At 38.2% G+C, this 18,335-nt stretch overlaps 1 protein-coding gene across 7 annotated transcripts in view; it reads right to left on the bottom strand.

The window, feature by feature from the left end:
• LOC140734382 (BCL-6 corepressor-like protein 1) overlaps window positions 1-18,335 on the bottom strand; it is a 220,510-nt gene that overhangs the window by 64,946 nt on the left and 137,229 nt on the right. For all 7 annotated transcript variants that reach the window (XM_073058255.1, XM_073058257.1, XM_073058258.1 and 4 more), the window contains 2 exons: window positions 15,376-18,066; window positions 3,611-3,773 (listed from right to left, as the gene is read on the bottom strand). In XM_073058255.1, coding sequence (XP_072914356.1) covers window positions 3,611-3,773; window positions 15,376-18,066 — 2,854 coding nt within the window. The remainder of the gene's footprint in view (window positions 1-3,610; window positions 3,774-15,375; window positions 18,067-18,335) is intronic.

Below are 18,335 nucleotides of genomic sequence, written 5' to 3'. Positions count from 1 at the left end.
CCTTTAAGAGTTGTCCCAAATAGGTACCACCATGATTAACCATTGGCCCAATTAAGTGGAATCCATGGTATTTGTATGATAATCCACCAGTGAAGGCCTATTGAAGAAATGTGGTTAACCACAACAAGAGCTCACACACAAAATGCTAAAGGAACTGAACAGGTCAAGCAACATGTATGAGAGAAACAAACAGATAGCAGAGACCCTTCATCGGGACTAGAAAGAAAGTGGGAAGAAGCCAGAATAAGAAGGTGGGGCAGGCGAAGGAGTACAAGCTGGCAGATGACAGGTGAGACCAGGTCAGGTTGAAGGTGGGTGGGAGGGAAAGGGTGGGGGGAATGAAGTAAGCAGCAGACAGGAGATAGGTGGGAGAGATAAAAGGGCTGAAAAAGGAATCTGATAGGAGAGGACAGTGGACCCTGGAATTAAGGGATGGAGGATGGGCATCAAAGGAAGGTGATAGGGGAACCAGAATGAGGAATGGAAAAAAAGGGGGAGAGTGAAAATTAGGATGTTAGAGAAATCGATATTCATGCTATCATGAATATGAGAAATACGAGGAATTGCTCTTCCAACCTGAGTTTGCCCTCATCGTGGCAGTAAAGGAGGCCATAGACAGACATTTCCAAATGGGAATAAGAAGTCAAATTGAAATGGGTGGCCACCAGAAATCCTACCTTTTACGGCGGACAGAGCAAAGGTGTTCAATGAACCAGTCCTCCAATCTAGAGCAGGTTTCACTGATATACAGACAGCTACACCAGAAGCACTGGATATGGTAGATGACCCCGAATGACTCGAGGTGAAGTGTCACTTCACCTGAAAGAACTGTTTGCAGCTCTGAATGGTGGTGACAGAGGAGGAGGGAGGTATAGGGGCAAGTGCAACACTTATGCCGCTTTTGAATTACATCATGTCTTCCAAATTCTGTTCCATGGAACAAGAATGATTTGTCAAAGATGCTGATTCTGACAACATTTAATTCATCACTGGCCCTTCAATAAAGAGAAGCTACTTGATTTAACACAACATGCCAATAATTATCCAAATTCTATGGCCTTACCAGTGATGTCCATGTCCCAAAAAAAATAACGGACTACAATGCAGATGCTGAACCCATTCACAATTTAGTACATTCACTGATTTGCCCTTCCAGGCTTGAATAGTTATGAGTTACACAATTACATATCTCTCAATGGAGAATCTTTGGTTCCAGAATGACAATTAAGGAGCCTTCTAGGAGCAAAGAATAATTTCTCTATGTATACTGAGGAGTGAGATAAGCTGCTGCCGATGAAACTCTCTATCTTGTTCCTCTCAGCAACTGAACCAACAGGTCTGACTGGCTGATTAAAACAAAAGGTCGTATTTAATTCCTTCTTTGCCATTGTGTGTAAAGTTGGTGGAGTTGCTCAGCCATCATGAGCAGTTGCATACCTTTTGAAGTTTCAAAGTACAGCAGAGTGAACTGAGGTGAACGATCAACCGTGATCTTATAGAATGGTGAAGCGCACATTTGAAGCCTCGTGGCCTGACCCAGTTCTATCATGCTCCTATATTTCAATGTGAGTGCTGATGATTTTCTCACAAAATGAAAAATATGACCAAATTACAGTTACTGAAGCTCAAAACAAATATTGTAGAATTGATAGGTGTCATTCAATAAGCATCATACAGAGCAAAAAAAAACGGAAGTATGGTTGGCATCAAGATACGCTGGGTTGAATTTCATGAATTACATGATTCATACATTAAAGGCTATGTTCCTTACAGGGATAAGTATATGCACTTACAGTCAAATATTCCATGAAAATTAAGATCTCTATCCTGTTGAAAGCAAGGGGAGTAAGAACATAGGATGTGAGAACTGGAGTGGGTCATATGACCCTTTGACTTTGCTCAGCCATCAAATAAGCTAAAGATGGTTCCAATCTTGACCTTTACTTTACTGTCTGATCCTGTAACCCTTCATTTCCCTCACATTCCTAAAATCTATTTTAACCTTGAATATATTTGTCACTCAACTTCCATAACTCTCTTAAATAAAGAACTCCAAAGATTCAACTGATTAAAGGAATAAATTCCTCTACGCTCCATCTCAAATTGGTAAACTCATATTCTGAAAAAAACACTTAGTTCCAGACTCCCCTATGAGGAAAAATATCTTCATAGCATCTAACCTGGAAAGGCAATTCAGAATCAAGCACTTTCTTTTGACATCAATTCCCATCCTTCTAATCTCCAATAATTCTATGTAAAATCCTTTCATTCCAGTAATCAATCTAGTATAACTTCCCTGAATTACTTCAATGGGCATACACTGCTCATTGAACAAATAGACACTGTCTCACCAAATCCTTGTGAGATTTCTTCAGTTTGCTCTCCAATAAAGACAACACTTTCCATTTTTCCAATTAATTGTTTTACCTGCACACCGTCTTTCTATAATTCATGTATAAGCGTATGGCTGTGAGGCCGAATAGAGAAGAGCAGTCTGCTCTGCTTCACAAGACATCTCAAGTATGGAGGGCTTGCTTGGCTGTGCCTCCATATCTGGAGCAGACTGACTGGGATATGAGGCTACCAAATTCAGATTCTGGGGTGGATTCAGGATGTTTTGTTCTGCTGAAACAATTTACAGCTGAAAGACACTGGTCACTAAAAGGATATATTTGCATTGGAAAGGGTGCAGAGAAGGTTCACCAAGCTGCGGCCCGGAATGGAGCATTTTCTATCACAAGGAGACAGTGGAGAGCCTTGATGTGTTTTCCTTGGAACAGGAAAGGCTGAAGGGGAAATCTGATAGTAGTTTACAAAATTATGAGAAGCATAGAATGGTGAGTAGGAAAACTTTTCCCCATAGCTGAAGTATTTAAAACTAAAGGCTAGATGTTTAGGGTGAGGGTTAAGTTGATCAGGTACTGTCACAACACTTATAAATTATCTATACAAACACTTGAGTCGTGAAGGCATAGAAAGCTATGGTCCAAGTGTTGTTAAACGGAATTAGTATAGTTGGGCACTTGAACGTCTGCATGGCTGTGACTGGCCAATGGGTCTATTCCTATGCAGTATGGCACAATGATTAGCTAGTAAGAACAAGGATTTTGGCTGCTCTGATTCCTAAATCTGACCTTTTAATGTCAACTGCAATGCCCTCATCACTGTCCTTTGAGATCACAGATAAGAATAATTTAATTACTTTTTGATCTTCAGGAAATCTTCCAGGCATTTTCTATTTAGTATGTTTATTTTCTATAATGGCTATTCATTCCTAAGATAACTATCAAAGTTTATTTAAAATTTTGTTGTATTCTATGGGAGAATTTTGACCTCAAACACAGAAAAGAAACCTAGACACCAAAAAAGACTGCCTGAATAAAGTGTTACCCAATTCTTCTCAGTAACTGGCCAAAAGCACCCACCTCATTAGGTCCTTAGTGGATCCTTTTAGTGAACCCTGATGGCAATTTAACTGAGGTTTGAATGGAAATGCTATTGTGGGCAACACAAATAAAGGGAGGCCTCTCATGTTTGAACTAGAGCACTTTCTTATCCTAGGCTCACTTCAACACACTAAGTAGCATACAAGCAGTGTTGCATTACTTACCAGTTCGACCTTTATCTTGTACTGCTGTCCTGGAAGGGGATTCAGTCTTTGGTGTCTTCAGCCGTCTGCTTCTTCTTTCCCCATCATGTCCTTCTGATAAACAACCATCTTCGTCGTTTACTCTCTGGCTCACTTCGAGACTGCTTGACCGTCTTTTGCTTCCCTGCAATTTATATTCAACTGAAGTCATGAATACCTTTCACTTAAACTTTCGTTGCAAGTTTGTATCAAGCATATCGATGATTCCAACTCATTTAACATAAACCAAATTAATTATTTGACAAATAAGAACATTTAAAGCAGCTAATTCCTCTAATTCAGTTACTATCATATCTATGACCCCAGTTCTTGAAATGGATCACATGGTTGCTGAAACAGTGACTCTCAGTAGCAGAGTGAATTAACCAAGAATCCTGCCACCTCTTCATCTCCGATTTCACATAATGACAGTGAAAAATCATCTCAATCAAGGATTATATTTTCTCACATGGTAAGAAAAACTAAGAATGGTTTAAAAGAACAAGAATTAGAAATTTATTTCTCACCAAATTGGAGCACTAAGACCAAGTAGTACTTTGCCTTACTCTAGTTTAAAAGTTCTCAAAAGATCACAAATTTCAATATTTACACAAAAATACTTTCCATACTTGAGAAGTGGTATACCCTACAGAAGAAACAGAAACATCTCACTGCAGCCAAAAGAAAACAGACTATTGTTTTGCAGGACGTGCTCATTGTTAAAGGTTGGGGTTTGGGAACTGCCTTAAATAAAATGTAATCAGAGAGTTACAGCAAATCCATACCTGCTATCTACTCAATTCTTATACACTTTCAAAGCAGTTTTAAAATGTTTTATCTTTTTCTGCATTTCTCCTACCACCAGAATCTCTTAAGATAGTGCACTCTTTTTTTACCTACACCAAATCTAATCAACAGTCACTTCTGGTCCAAAACAGCACTTGGCCATTTAGGGCAAGAACTGTACGGATGACTACCTCCCATATCACCAAAAGCAGGCAGCTTGCCAACAGCAAGGCGACAACCACAGCAGGAGTGATCAACATAATGGTATAACTGTAGATGCTACATAGAAGGAAACCACTAGAGTTTAATTTAACAACTATGTAATAACCTTATTTTATTATTTTGTTAAAGTTGCTATAAAGAAAATGACATTTAGCTTTAAACATAAATAGGTATTTTTTAAACATTTTATAAAATATAATAATTTCACATGCAACAAAGGAATTCTGCAGAACAATGAGTGGCCATGCATTATCAGATTCATCCTTTACAAAATTGCAGGTCCTGAAATATAGGTACTAGGATATTTGCTTTCATAGCAATAAACAGTAAAGCCAATTGTCTATTTTGACTGTCACTCTGAACCACGTGTTTTCAACCTTTATTATTAACCAAAGGGTCCGTGGAGAAAGTATACACAATTAACTCATAACAATGCAGGATTTTATTCAGTGGTTCTGCACAAGGAGGCTTCCAATTGTTAAGGTAGACTCAGTCCTCATAATGGCTGGATGAGAGATTACTTGAAGCTTGAACTTTCTATTTCATTCACAGAAACACCATAGTGTCTCATATGCCATTGCCATGGGAATGGGATCAATGGTCCACAAGTTACCATAATGGCTTCAATGCCCACACAGAGCTTCCTGAGCAACACAGGTCTAGCTCTTATACATCAATGTTCATTTTTAATTAGAACCTTGATGAGTCTGAGCCTCTAATTTCCCTCACGTCATCTGACGTTCAGGTGTAAACATGAAATCACAATTCTGAAAAGGGAGGCCTTTATTGATCTATTCGTCAAAACTGTAGTGAGTAACCATGAAATAAAAAGATTTGGTATCTACCTATTTTGTTTGGTATGGTATTTAAATTAACATTAACAAAAATATTGCTAATGTCATTTACGAATTTAAATTTGGCTGTACGGATATTGAGCCAATTGACCACAAGACTCTAAATGTTACAATTAATTGAAATATGTTATGTGCTTAATGGAAGGAACTATTTTCTTTAAGGGAATTGATCAGGTCTGAATAGGAATAAACATAGGTCTAATGCAAACAGCCTAACTTACATTAAGTACCTTCCACAGAGAAAATCATGATGGAATAAGTAACACTAAGGCAAATAAATTTTTCCATACATTCTTATTATCTTTGGATTTGTCATTGGATACTTGACATAGAGATTTCAGGTATGGTACCTCAGTATCATATCTTTCTGTCGCTTCTAGTTGCTGGAGGAGAAGAGAATAACATGGATTCTTTTTAATTAGCGATAGTCTATTAGCAGCAAATTTTAACAATTGCTCACTGTTAAATTTGAGGAAAGCAAAAAAAGAGCTTGCCAGGACAGATTCCAAGACACTGAAATGTGTAAACTAAGAGCTACAGACTCAGAAAATGATTAGTCAATAAGCTATTTTTTTTATGGATGGCAGGAAATCTTCATACTTTTTTAGCACAAGGAGCTGTGAGTATTTGATGATAAAGCATATTTGAGGTGAATTGATATATTTATATGCAAAAGGATATTAGAGAATAGAGAAGGGAAAAGACTCAAAAAATGTATATCCTTAATAAACACCTCTTGAAGGAAATGGTAAAACTACATTGCAGTTTCCAACCACATGTTGAATAAAAAAAGATTTTGCTCATGTTTCCTCATTAATTCTCTTTCCACTTCATTTATATCTGTAACCTCCAATTCCAAATTGTTTCACCAAAGGGAACAACGTCTCGCAATCAACTTTGTTTAGATCTCTCATCATACTTCTATCAAATCTCCTGTCAGTTTTCTTTTTCTCTAAGGACCAGTGTCTCTAATCTATCCTTGTACCCCTCATCACAGTAACAATCTTGTTAATTCTTTTCTAGACAGTCTTTAAAACTTTCACTCTTCCTATAATATGGTGACCAGAATTGAACACAATATTCCACTGAAGTTATACAAGTGTTTATTAACGTGTGTACAAATATAGTGTATTTAATTACTTCCACATCCTGTCCTACCTTGTTCCATGATTTGTACAAATATAGCCTTGGTATCTCTTTCCACAAACCTTTTAGAAAAGAAACATTAATTCTAATTCTATATTATCTCTGCTCATTCTTCCTATTAAAATGTCCCATCCATCATTTCTTGGCATTAAGCTTCATCTGCCATGTATCTGACAATTCAACAAACTGTTCATAACCTACTGCAATTATTTACTATCCTCTTTGTGGTTTGTTATTGACAAACTGATATATTGTGGCCCACAAATTTAGATTATTGATACAAATTTTTAAAAAGCAGCAACGCCAACATCAATCCCCTGGGGAACATCCCTATTTGCTCTCTGGCAGTCCAAAAATCATCCCTCTTATGTTCATTCACTAATATAGAATCCACAGTTCTGCTCCCTTTTATGTCATACACTTCAACTTTGCTGGTGAGCCAGTATGTGGTACCTTATCAGAAGTCTTCTGGAAGAATACACATCCACTGCTTATTCTCAACTCTGTAACAAAAGACTGTATCAAATTTAATATAATTTTCCCTTAACAAATTTGTGCTGGTTTGATTTAATTAATCCATTTTCCTCTATTAATCCTGTCTTGAGATCCATGTTTCTAAAAGTTTTTTCACAACTGAGGTTAAAATGACTAGCTTATTTCAGGCAAGTTTATCCTTATCCCCCCTTTCTTGAATAAGGGAATAGCATTTCTAATATGATGTCCCCTAGAACCCCCATATCCAAGGTTCACTGGAAAATTATGGTTAATGCCACTACAATTTTTCATCCCATACGTCCCTCAAAATCTAGGATGTACCTCATCTGGTGCTAGTGATTATCTGTATTTAATTCACTATTTTTTAATATCTCTATGAAATCAATTTTTAATATATACAGCATTTCAACTTTCTTCTCTTTTACTTTGCAAGTAACTTTTTTCCTGTTAAATATAAGTCTAAAATATTCATTTGGAACCATAAGAGTGTAATTTCCCTTTTGTTCTTAATGGGCCCCACTCCTTCATATACAACCATTTTCCTATTTATGCCCTTAGGATAAGTTTGAATTCCCAGTTATGTTTCCTATATACTCTCTTTTTCCATCTATTTTTAATTTTCACTTTCCTTCAGATTCTTCTGTAATCAGCAATGCTGTGGCAGTATGACGGAGATAGCTTGAGGTAAAGTTAAGTCTAACCCTATTTTAGTTTCTTGCCAGAGATGATTGTTGCTTTGTTATCTGACAGAATGATTTTAGGTTTTATTACATAAAGGGTAAAGGCTTCTTTCTTTCTTTAAGGATTGCAAATAGAACTGGATCCTACACAGTAACTGGCAAACATCCCCATTCAATCATATGGGTCAGATCACTGGTCCAGATGGCATAACTGGCAGAGTAAAAGAAGATCTGTGCAGATCATCTGGCTGGAGTATTTACTGACTTACTTGCCCTCTCTCTTCTGCAGTCTGAGAGTCCCACCTGTTTCAAAAAAAGCATCTATTGTACCAATGCCCAAGAAGAGCATGCTAGTCTTCTGTTACTATTAAAACTCACGTCAACCGTACTGAAGTGCGCTGAGAGGTAAATTATGTCATGAACCAACTCCTGCCTCAAAGACAACTTGGATCTGCTACAAAAATACATCTTCTTGTTATTCCTCTCTATGCTTTGTAATGCATCAGCGGCAATCCTGCAGATTCTTTAGCACTTTGTCTGTTATATACAAGGCCAAGCTGCTAGCTCGATCCTCTTTAATTTGCATGCTGCCACAACAGGTCAACAGCAGATGTAATTTCTCTGAGTCTTCACTCTGGTCTGGACCATCTGAACAGTAACTCATACATCAGGCTGCTGTTCATCAGCTCTTATCCAAGCTCATCTTCAAGCTTCAAGACATGGGTTTCTGTATCTCCCTCTGCAAATGGATACTCATCTTCCTTGTTGACAGACCTTAGTCAGTGAGGATTGGTAACAACATCTCTACTGATCATTATCACAGGTATACCTCAAGGCTTTGTGCTCTACACTCTATACACTCAAGTATGTGGCTAAGCACAGCTCCGTTTCCATTTTCAAATTTGCCAACAACACTGCTGTTATTGGACGAACCACAGCTGATGATGACAGGTGGTGCTACAACAACCTCTCACTCAACATCAGCAACATTAAAGAATGGATTATTGACTCCTAAAAGGGGAAGGAGGGCAAACATGACAGTCTATCTCGGGGCTCAGGGGTGGAGAGAATAATCAATTTTAAATTTCCTGGGCAATAACATATTGCATGACTGCTCCTAGGCCCAGCACATAGATACAATTATAAGTTAAGCACACTAGCGTCTTTACTTTCTTAGGTAGTTAAGGAGGCTCCAATTGTTACTCAAACACTCTTAACAAACTCTGCCCACGTACTGTTGTAAGTATCCTGATAGGTTGCATCATGATCTGCTACAGCAATTTGAATGCACGTTAGAAGGTACAGAGAGTAATGGACTCTGCCCAATCTATCACAAGCACATCCTTCCCATCACTGGTAATACTTTCAGAAGGCACTGCCACAGGAAGGCAGCATCTATGATCACAGATTCACATCATCCAGTCCATGCTATCTTATCAGCTACCATCAGCAGCAGGTATACCACTAAGTTCAAGAATAGCTACTTTCCTTCAATCATTCAGTTCTTGAACCATCTGTCAAAACCCTAAACATTACAATTTAACAACACTATGACCATGCTGTTATTTTTTATATTTTTTTTTGTAAAAATCATGTATAATTTATGTTTTACTGTGAATGCTGCTTATATGACTATGTGTCTGCAATGTTGCTGCAAAGTAATTTTTCATTGCACCTGTTCATACATGTACTTGTGCATACAACAATAAACTTAACAGAGTGCAGTGCGCAGAAGATGCTGAATCTCAGACAATACTCAGAGAAACCCAGATAGAAATTAACTTCCAGTAATTGAGTTGACTGCCAAAAATTACCTTCCCAAAGAAGTACCATAACCTGTGGATAGTTTTTCCCTTAACTTCTGTTTTGTAAGATTCTCCAATGTCCACAATCACTTTCACCTTGCTTCATTGTCCAAATCTGGACCAATGTTGCAATGAGGTCAACAGCCAATATACCTGATGAAACCCAAAATTACCATTAGTGAGCTGGCTATTAGTAAGTGAGTGTCATATTACTGAGTGAATACTGCTGGAATAGAACTGTTTATGACCGAGACAAACTGACTGGGGAATAAGGAACAAGATAGGATTTTACTAGCTTTTTATGACCTGGATACATATGGATTGTCCTATGCATCATCAGGTGGCTACTATTGTTATAATTGTAGTGGAACAGCTTGGCTAGAGGCACAGCCAGTTCAGCGTTATGTTATCTAATCCCATAGCATCTGCTATATGCAATGCTCTCATCTAATATGTAACATCAAGTAAAGTGAATCAAATTGGGTGCACTCTAGCTTCTTTGAAAATTATAACCTCAAATGGATGCCTGGATGGATTATCCATTATGTACCTCTCGCTAAGATAGCTGGAAGTGCTTCTGTTTGATTCTTGGCACTCACACATTACCTTCACCATGGCTGACAATGAGGTTTGCCCTGAAGCTTCACCCTCTAAGTTGTCATTTGAATGTCTACTTCTATTCAAGACACATGTAGGACTGCCAAATTATGCTTCCTATGATCCAAATTATGTTCTGATCCATTGGTCTTAGGGTCATAGCTTCCTATTACATGATGTTTTTGTTATTTAACTCTTCTAATCCTGTACTCCTGTACTGGTGATGAGTGCATCACCACTCATGCATTTCTGTACTCCTCACTGGTTCAGGGTTGAACTTCAGCTTTACAAAATATGAGTTCAGGACATGAGATTGCAGATTATGAAGAAATACCATTCTGCTCCTATTTATTACATCCAGGAAGTGCAATGGGCCCAGTTTTGAAATGCACGAACTATTCAGAATTTATCTCACAATGCTCAAAGGTAGTGGCACAAAGACTATCCTTAGGTTAACAATGGAACATTGTCTCTTGAAAGACTGATATTCTTTCCAGTTTTATCACGATGTTAGCAACCTTATTGAAGGCAAGTTTCAATTCTGCTGTTAACACAGTAAACACCTGCGACAAATCCTGTCTGTTAGCTATGTCAGTAGTTGTCAGAATAGATTCTATAATCTCGCTACTTTTAGGGCTTATTCTAATTGTTGAAGGAGTGCTGATTAGTCATTTTAAGTCGTACCCATCAATTAGATGAAAGAGGATGGTAATGATGGCAGTCAGCCAGGAGTTTATTTGCCCATGGTTAAGTTGATGCTTATGTATTGAGATTTGAAGTCATCCAGAATCCATCTACAGCAGGGGTCCCAGATGTTTTTTTGCCATGGACCAATACCATTAAGCAAGGGGTCCGTGGACTCTAGGCTAGAACCTCTGAGGACACATGGCCTTACATTTCCCACTTTCTAATACTGCACCTCAATCTCTGGTGATATGTCCTGCTGGTGGAAAAGTCAGGGATTTTGATTGAAAAGTATGACAAATTGGCTAAAATATATGATTCTGTGAATAGGAACATGTCGCTTATTTACTTTGTTAAATGCCTCTGCAAACTCATTCACCATTCTTCAGATAATTATAGGGAGATCTTTACAAAGTCCATACAAGTTACTCAGTCTACTGTTTCATTTAATCCAGATTATTTAGTTACTCAAATTTAAATTCTCAGCACCCATGTTAGTCTTTAGGTATCATCACTGAATCATCAGTCCAGCAGTCTTAATTACTTGTCCAGTAAACTTAACCACATTGTTCAATATTACTGTTGAAAAATTATCTACATTGTCTTTTGTTCAGATGTCCGTATCAAGGATTCTTACTACAGGTAAAACAGTTTCATTTTATTAGGCAAAAAATGTCCAATAAAATATCAGACACCATACTACTATTATATGCATTTCTTATCATCATCATCAGGTGCCATGCCCAGTTTGAGCTTTGACTGCCGTGGCCCACACACTCCTGTTTCGGGTCAAGTGGATCAATTCATTGGTACTCATTTCCAGTTCTCTGGCTGCAGTCTCCATCATCATTTGTCTTTGCCTTCCTCTTGCTTTCTTCCCTTCAATCTTTCCCATAATTACCGTGCATTCTAACTCCTCTTTCCTAATCACATGTCTAATGAAGTTACGTTGCCTTTTCATGATCTCATACATTATTTCTCTTTTTGAACTTGCTCTGTTCATGACATCCTCGTTAGATATTCGTTTTGTCCATGATATTCTTTGCATCCTCCTCAAAAACCACATCTCTGCTGCTTCAATTCGTTTTCTCGTGTTACTAGATACTGTATTGTCCAACATTCTGAGCCATATATCATAACTGGATAAACGTAACATTTCAGTACTCTGAGGCAGGTTGTCATGCCTAGTTTAGTGATGGTCAGTATACTCTTCATTCTCGTAAAGGTGTCTTTTGCCATCCCTATTCTTCTTTTGATGTCCATGTCGCACCTGCCATCTGATGTCACCCAGCTTCCTAAGTAGCAAAAGTTCTGTACTGTACTTGTTTTATGTCTTCCCCATTTATTCTCAGCCTGCAGATAGAATTCTCCTTCTTTTTGGATACCACCATACATTCTGTCTTTTTGCAATTGATAGATAGACCCATTTTTGCACTTTCTTCAACAACTATATCAATTAAGTTTTGTAGTTCTTATAACAGTCTTATATAGCTTACTAAATTAATGACAGATCTTGAGCAATTGTGTACTTGAAGCCTTGAAAATAAATCATTTCAAGAAGGATCTTTAAAAACCAGTAGACAGTGAAGTCTGCCTTGTGTGGATTAAAACAACTGTATAAGCAACCCTTTTATTTCAAAAATTCAAAGCACATTTATTATCAAAGAATGCATAAATTATACACTTTGAGATTTGTCTGCTTACAGGCAGCCACAAAGTAAGAAACCCAAATAACCCAACTGAAAAAAAGACTAAAAAACCACTGCGCAGAGAAAGAGAGAGAAAAAAAAACACCTATCATGCAAACAATAGAAGCAAGCAACAACATTCCGAACCAGACTGCCCCCAGAGTATCTGCAGTAGGACCAACCCTCAGTCCCAATTCATCACATCAGAGGATTAAAAACATAGTAGCCAGGTCATTTCACTGCCTTGACGCCGCGGAAAAGGAATAAACATTTGCAGAAGAGCAAGTAAAATCAGCTTGATCCTCGCCTCCGTTCCCAACTCTCAGGCTTCCAGTCTATCTGTGCCAGTGTTTAAATTGCCCAAGCACCAGGTAAAGCTTTGCTCTAGGATCCTGACTCCGGCGCCATGGTACACTTGAGCCACCCAGCCCAAAGTAATTCACAATCTCACTAAATCAGCTTGGCACTTGGAAAATTCCAACCTTGCACCCAGGATGGGTGGACGGGCATTGAAACTCTTCCACATGGACTCCTCACCAAATCACTCACTCCATCTCCGGCAGCAATACCAACTCCGCCTGTGCCCTGACTCAATCACGTTGCGCCTCGCAATTCCCCAGCACGAATAATTCTCCCGAACTAGCCTCGCTTATACCTGCCTCCTGTCTGTGGTGATAGTTCACCACAGTTTGCTTCAGAAAAGATGCTATAAGTAATAATTTTAGTTGAATCTCCTGCCTTTCAAACCAGCAGTAAGCTGTTGCACATCTTCGGTAGCATCATCTTAAACTGGAAGAAGTTATTTGTTAATTATGTAAACAGTTCTATGACAAACTTGCTCAAAAACAGAGAAAAAAGTCACAAAGTTCCTTTGTAAATGCAAATGAGTATGCTATTGACAAATAGCTGATCTTCTACTTTTACTTTGCATTTCTATACTTTGCATAAGTTCTCAGTGGAAAGATGCAAGCTCACATCACATATGACATTAATTATTTAAAGCAACAATGTTCTTTTGCACGTCCCATGCCCCAATGGGTAAATTCAGTCATTACAAAATTGGAACTACAAGATCAGGACATGATCTCCAATGAACGGAAAGCCAAACATTGGGAGCACACCATATGGAGTAAACTCCTTCTGGCAGGCTCCCAGATACAATCACTTGAGGTGAAACAGGCCCTCAGTTGTTTGATGAGGCCTGTGCAGATAGGGACTTTTCCATCCACATACCCAGACATGTCCTAAACATCCCTGATGATCAGAAAGACACAACCTCAAGCGTGCCAGCCAAACATGAAGTTCAGCTATATTTGGAATTGTGAAAGCTTCCATTATGATGGAAACCATGAGCTCGTTTATCACTGAGTTCCTAGGTTACTGAAGCAATCTTTAATGTAAGTCACTTGGGTCACTGAATTAAAAGACCCCACCCTCCTTCAGTTTGCAGAATCTCCATTAGACAGAAACCACTGTCCCTCCTAGGATCTTACCAAGATAAGAGAATCCCAACCGTTCCTAGACTTCTACTGAGACCAAGACCCACCAGCATTCAGCAGATCATACAAGACCTAAAACATAAGAGCATAACTAGGCCATTCAGTCCATTGAGTCTGATATTCTGATTCATTCAGGTACTTCTAAATTGTAGAATCCTATCAACTGATACACAGGCCAGGACATTCTACTAAGATCTTCAGCTCTATGGAGAACTCAGTACTGTAGTGGAAGCCCTGGTAAACTGAGGCAAGGTTTGTGGAATATAAGCATACAGTCATCTATATCCAATTTCCTACCTCCCAATATGAAAAGAATTTGGCAGTAGTTACTACTGTAACTGACAGTAACATGTCAGTTGATCTTGCCCATAAAATTTCCAAGTTGGAAGAATCATATGATCTTGCAAATTCTCTAGCTGCACATTAACAGTTATTATAGTGAGTAGGAATGAAATAGAATAATCAATTACCAATACATTTAAGTGTACAGACAACATAGAAAATTTTACCACCTCATCTTGATTATAACCACATTTTATAAAGTAAATTTGACCATCCTCAACATGATAATGAAATTACTATAAAATTATCATCAAGGCTTATTTATCTCCTAATACACACTGTAGTTATCTTACCACCTGATCTTCACTAACAACTAACATTCTTTTATAACCATGTGTTATGTATGATATAGAACACTTACTTCATCATCTTAAATCGCTGTTATCACAATCACCATACCTCAGCTTTCCATTGTTCACCTCAGAATACTCTCTCACACAAATGTACCCAATGCACACACACCTTATTCAATGAACTCAGTATGGAAGTTCCATACAACTATAATCATGTTTACCCAAATCCCAATGATAACATAGGATCATATATTGTACTACTGTAGCATTCACTTTTAAAAGACAGAGTAAATAGATAAAAGATTTTAAACATAGTTCATCTTTGGATTTATAGCCATGATTTGCTGAACACTAATTTTGTTGGTTGTTTTGTTGATTTTAAAGTCCCAAATTATTCTACACATCTGAAAATAACTTGCTATCCAATGAGTAGATACAATTAGATATTACAAACATACATTGCAAAAATATTGTTTTAAGAGCTGATATTTTTTTTTAATCACTTGAAGTGTATTTTTATGCATCACTAATCATAAAAATTCTTCTGGGAAAACAGCTAGATCACAGTTTTGATTGACATTGCTTATTGAACATTATAGTACTTAACTGTAAAGGATCCTAACTGTAAAGGAAAAATGTTAAAATTTGTAATTTACCTGAATGGTCTGCTCTTCTCGATTTAACCTGTTGGAACTCACAATATCTTCCTTCTTAGTGCATTTGAACTTCTCTCCCACACAGTTAGATGGGTTTGCATTGCACCTAACTGAAATAGGTCCTTTGCATTTAGAAACTGGATTCATCACTGAACCATCCTTTTCTTTGGTAACAGTACGTTTGACTGGTCCAGCAGTACAAAGTTCTTTTTCATTACACATACCTTTAGTCATTGATAGATCTGTATCTGTAGGTAACATGGAGGATGTTGTACTTCCACTTGCTAACTCCTGTATGGCCACTACCTCTAAATTCCTGTCACTTTGCAATTCTGCAACAGGAAGATCTTTATGATTATGGCTCTGATTAACGAAAGGCTGTTTGCTTAACGGCAAAGAAGTAATTAATCCTTGGATTTCTAGTTCTTTATTATGAACTTTTTCATCATCACCCACACGACCTGTTGAAGTCTTACAACTTTCATTGGCAACTCCTTTATTAATTTTACCCATTTTGTCCATCTTGACTGTGGAAACTGAATTCTGTTGATCTTTCTGACTATTTTTATTTTGGTTTTCAAAAGATAAATGGCTTAAGTCAACTATATTTGCACTACTGGGGGCTGGCTGGTTCAAATCTTTGGAAGGAATTCCTTCCTTACTTATTGCATTTGGGCTGAATGATTTAGGGCACTCCTTTTTATTTTCAACTGCAAACAGCTCTAAAGCTGTGTTCTGAACAATTGACTCCAAGTTGGACAATGGTGACCCCATTGTCTGTAGCTGGTCTTCCTTCATCTTCTCTGCATGAATTTTAGGAGGGGTCCACACAGCCCCTAAATGATGTGGGCTTTGAAACAAAGTATATTCTCCTCTGGAAGATGACACACCATAAGGAATTCCTTGAGTTAGTGACAGTTGTGGTGCAGAACAGCTGCCATTTGATAATAATGGTGAATGATGAAACAGAGTTTTATCCCTACCAAATGATAGGCGGTTAATGGGAATGCTGCCTCCAATGAGGAATGGAGAAGGAAATGATGCTATTTCACTAGAGGAAGATACAAAAGAGTTGTGTGAATTATTATTATTTTCCTTTACAACGTGATTTTCATGCACATCATTTTTGGGCTCCCCATTTTTGTTGCCATTGGGAAGTGCCAACTGGCTGTCTCCTTGGTAAACAATAGAAATTGGCTCTTGCTTAGCAGCACTTTTAGGATCTCCATTAACAATCTGTAACATGGATGCAGGTATAGCATTAGCCACGCCGACAAAAGTCCGTGGATTTCGGTTCACCGAACTACTGGAACTTTTCACCCATGACACAGTTGGATTCGATGGCTGAAATGTTAAAGGAGCAACTGGTTTCTTTTGCAGAGTAGCCCCATTTCTTATAGTATCAGGAAAAACCATAAGCGAGGGTGTCAGTCCAGTGCTTCCTTTAATACTGCTGGTATTGTAGCCACTTTGAGGTATACGTGGGGAAATGCCATCACCTTTAGAGTGCAATAGAGAAAATGACCTATCCCCTTTAACAGGAGTTAACACCGGCATTGGTGGTGTTTTCCTCAGCTCAGGTAATGAATTCTGCTTAACCCCTATACCATAACAGCTTGATTTTGCTGACAAATCAAGAGGCAGATCATGGGATCCCTCTGGATATATCTGCTTCTCAAGTTGAGGTGGAGATCTGAATACCATGAATGGAGGTTGTGAGCTTTCTGAGAGCTCAAGTGAAGGTTGATGAGTGGGGCTGCAGGCAGCAATTTTGGGTAACTGATTGTTTGAATTCTTCCTTGATGAAGGCAATTCATTGCCCAGGTTGAAAAAAATGTGGGAAGATGGTGATGATGCGTGAGATGGAGAAATTAAAAACTGTCGCTTCTGAGGTGGTTCCAAATGGGCTTTTGTTTTCACAAGAAGGGGCTGAGAACGATCAGCAGGATGTTTGGCTTTAGGATCTGAAGTCAAGGGCCTGCTGAAAGTCAAGGGATGAGAATATGAATGCCGAATGGGTGCCAGATTAGGGCTACCAGCTTTACTTTGCGAAAATGATGCTACAGTCTGCACCCCTGTAACACCTAAAGTTGTTGAAAGGGAAAGTGCAACATGAGGATGGCTTAAGCTTGCTGCTGGTAAGTACATCAAATGTGGACCCTGATTAAACATTGGTGAAAAATAAGGTTGACCCACTTTATGTAAATTCTGAGATGCTGATAAGCAAGGTTTGTATAAGTTTAATGAACCCAGTGCATTAAAAGGGTGGTGACTCCCTGATGTAGCACTGTCTAATTGTGGATCATTCCAGGGAACCCCTTTATATGAAGCTTCACTCCCGGGAGTCAATTTTTCTTTTACAGTCTTTCCTGGTTCCCCAGCATTATCCTGAGTGCAAGTGGTTTTTGACTGAGGTTGTTGTGCTTTCCGATTCATACCCACAATCTCCAAATTTTTCATTTTGTTATCTCCATTTTCTGGCATTTCCCCATGTACCAATTTATTTTCCGCATTGGCAATTCTGTCAGTCTTTAATTGGGCATCTGAAGTGGTCATGAGGGCGACCTCCTCTTCTTTTGGAACAGATCTTTCAGAGTCATTATCCTTGCAATTTTGAAGTCCCTCCTGCAACAAGTTACTTTCATGCCCCTCGACTTGTTGGACACCATTGCTCATTCGTTCAGTCACCACCTAAAAGATATGGTAATCAACAGAAATTTAAATAAGACTATTTTTGTCATTAAAACTAGCACTACCTTATATTACTACTGGGTTTTTTAAATTAATACTTTAATTCACGATTTAATTAAGAATGAGTTTGAAGTCTGATAGGTAAAAAAGCCTCATTGAGATTCATATAACATTACCTATAGCTTGTGCTTTTTAAGGCTTATTTTCATACGCCAAAAGGCACCAATGCTTCTAAACTGCATGATTTAGGTGTACTTCAATACCCATTG

This window comes from Hemitrygon akajei, chromosome 10 (genome assembly GCF_048418815.1).
Source record: "Hemitrygon akajei chromosome 10, sHemAka1.3, whole genome shotgun sequence".
NCBI lineage: Eukaryota > Metazoa > Chordata > Chondrichthyes > Myliobatiformes > Dasyatidae > Hemitrygon > Hemitrygon akajei.
The sequence above is the reverse complement of the archived record's forward strand: the minus strand, read 5'-3'. Positions and strand labels throughout refer to the sequence as shown.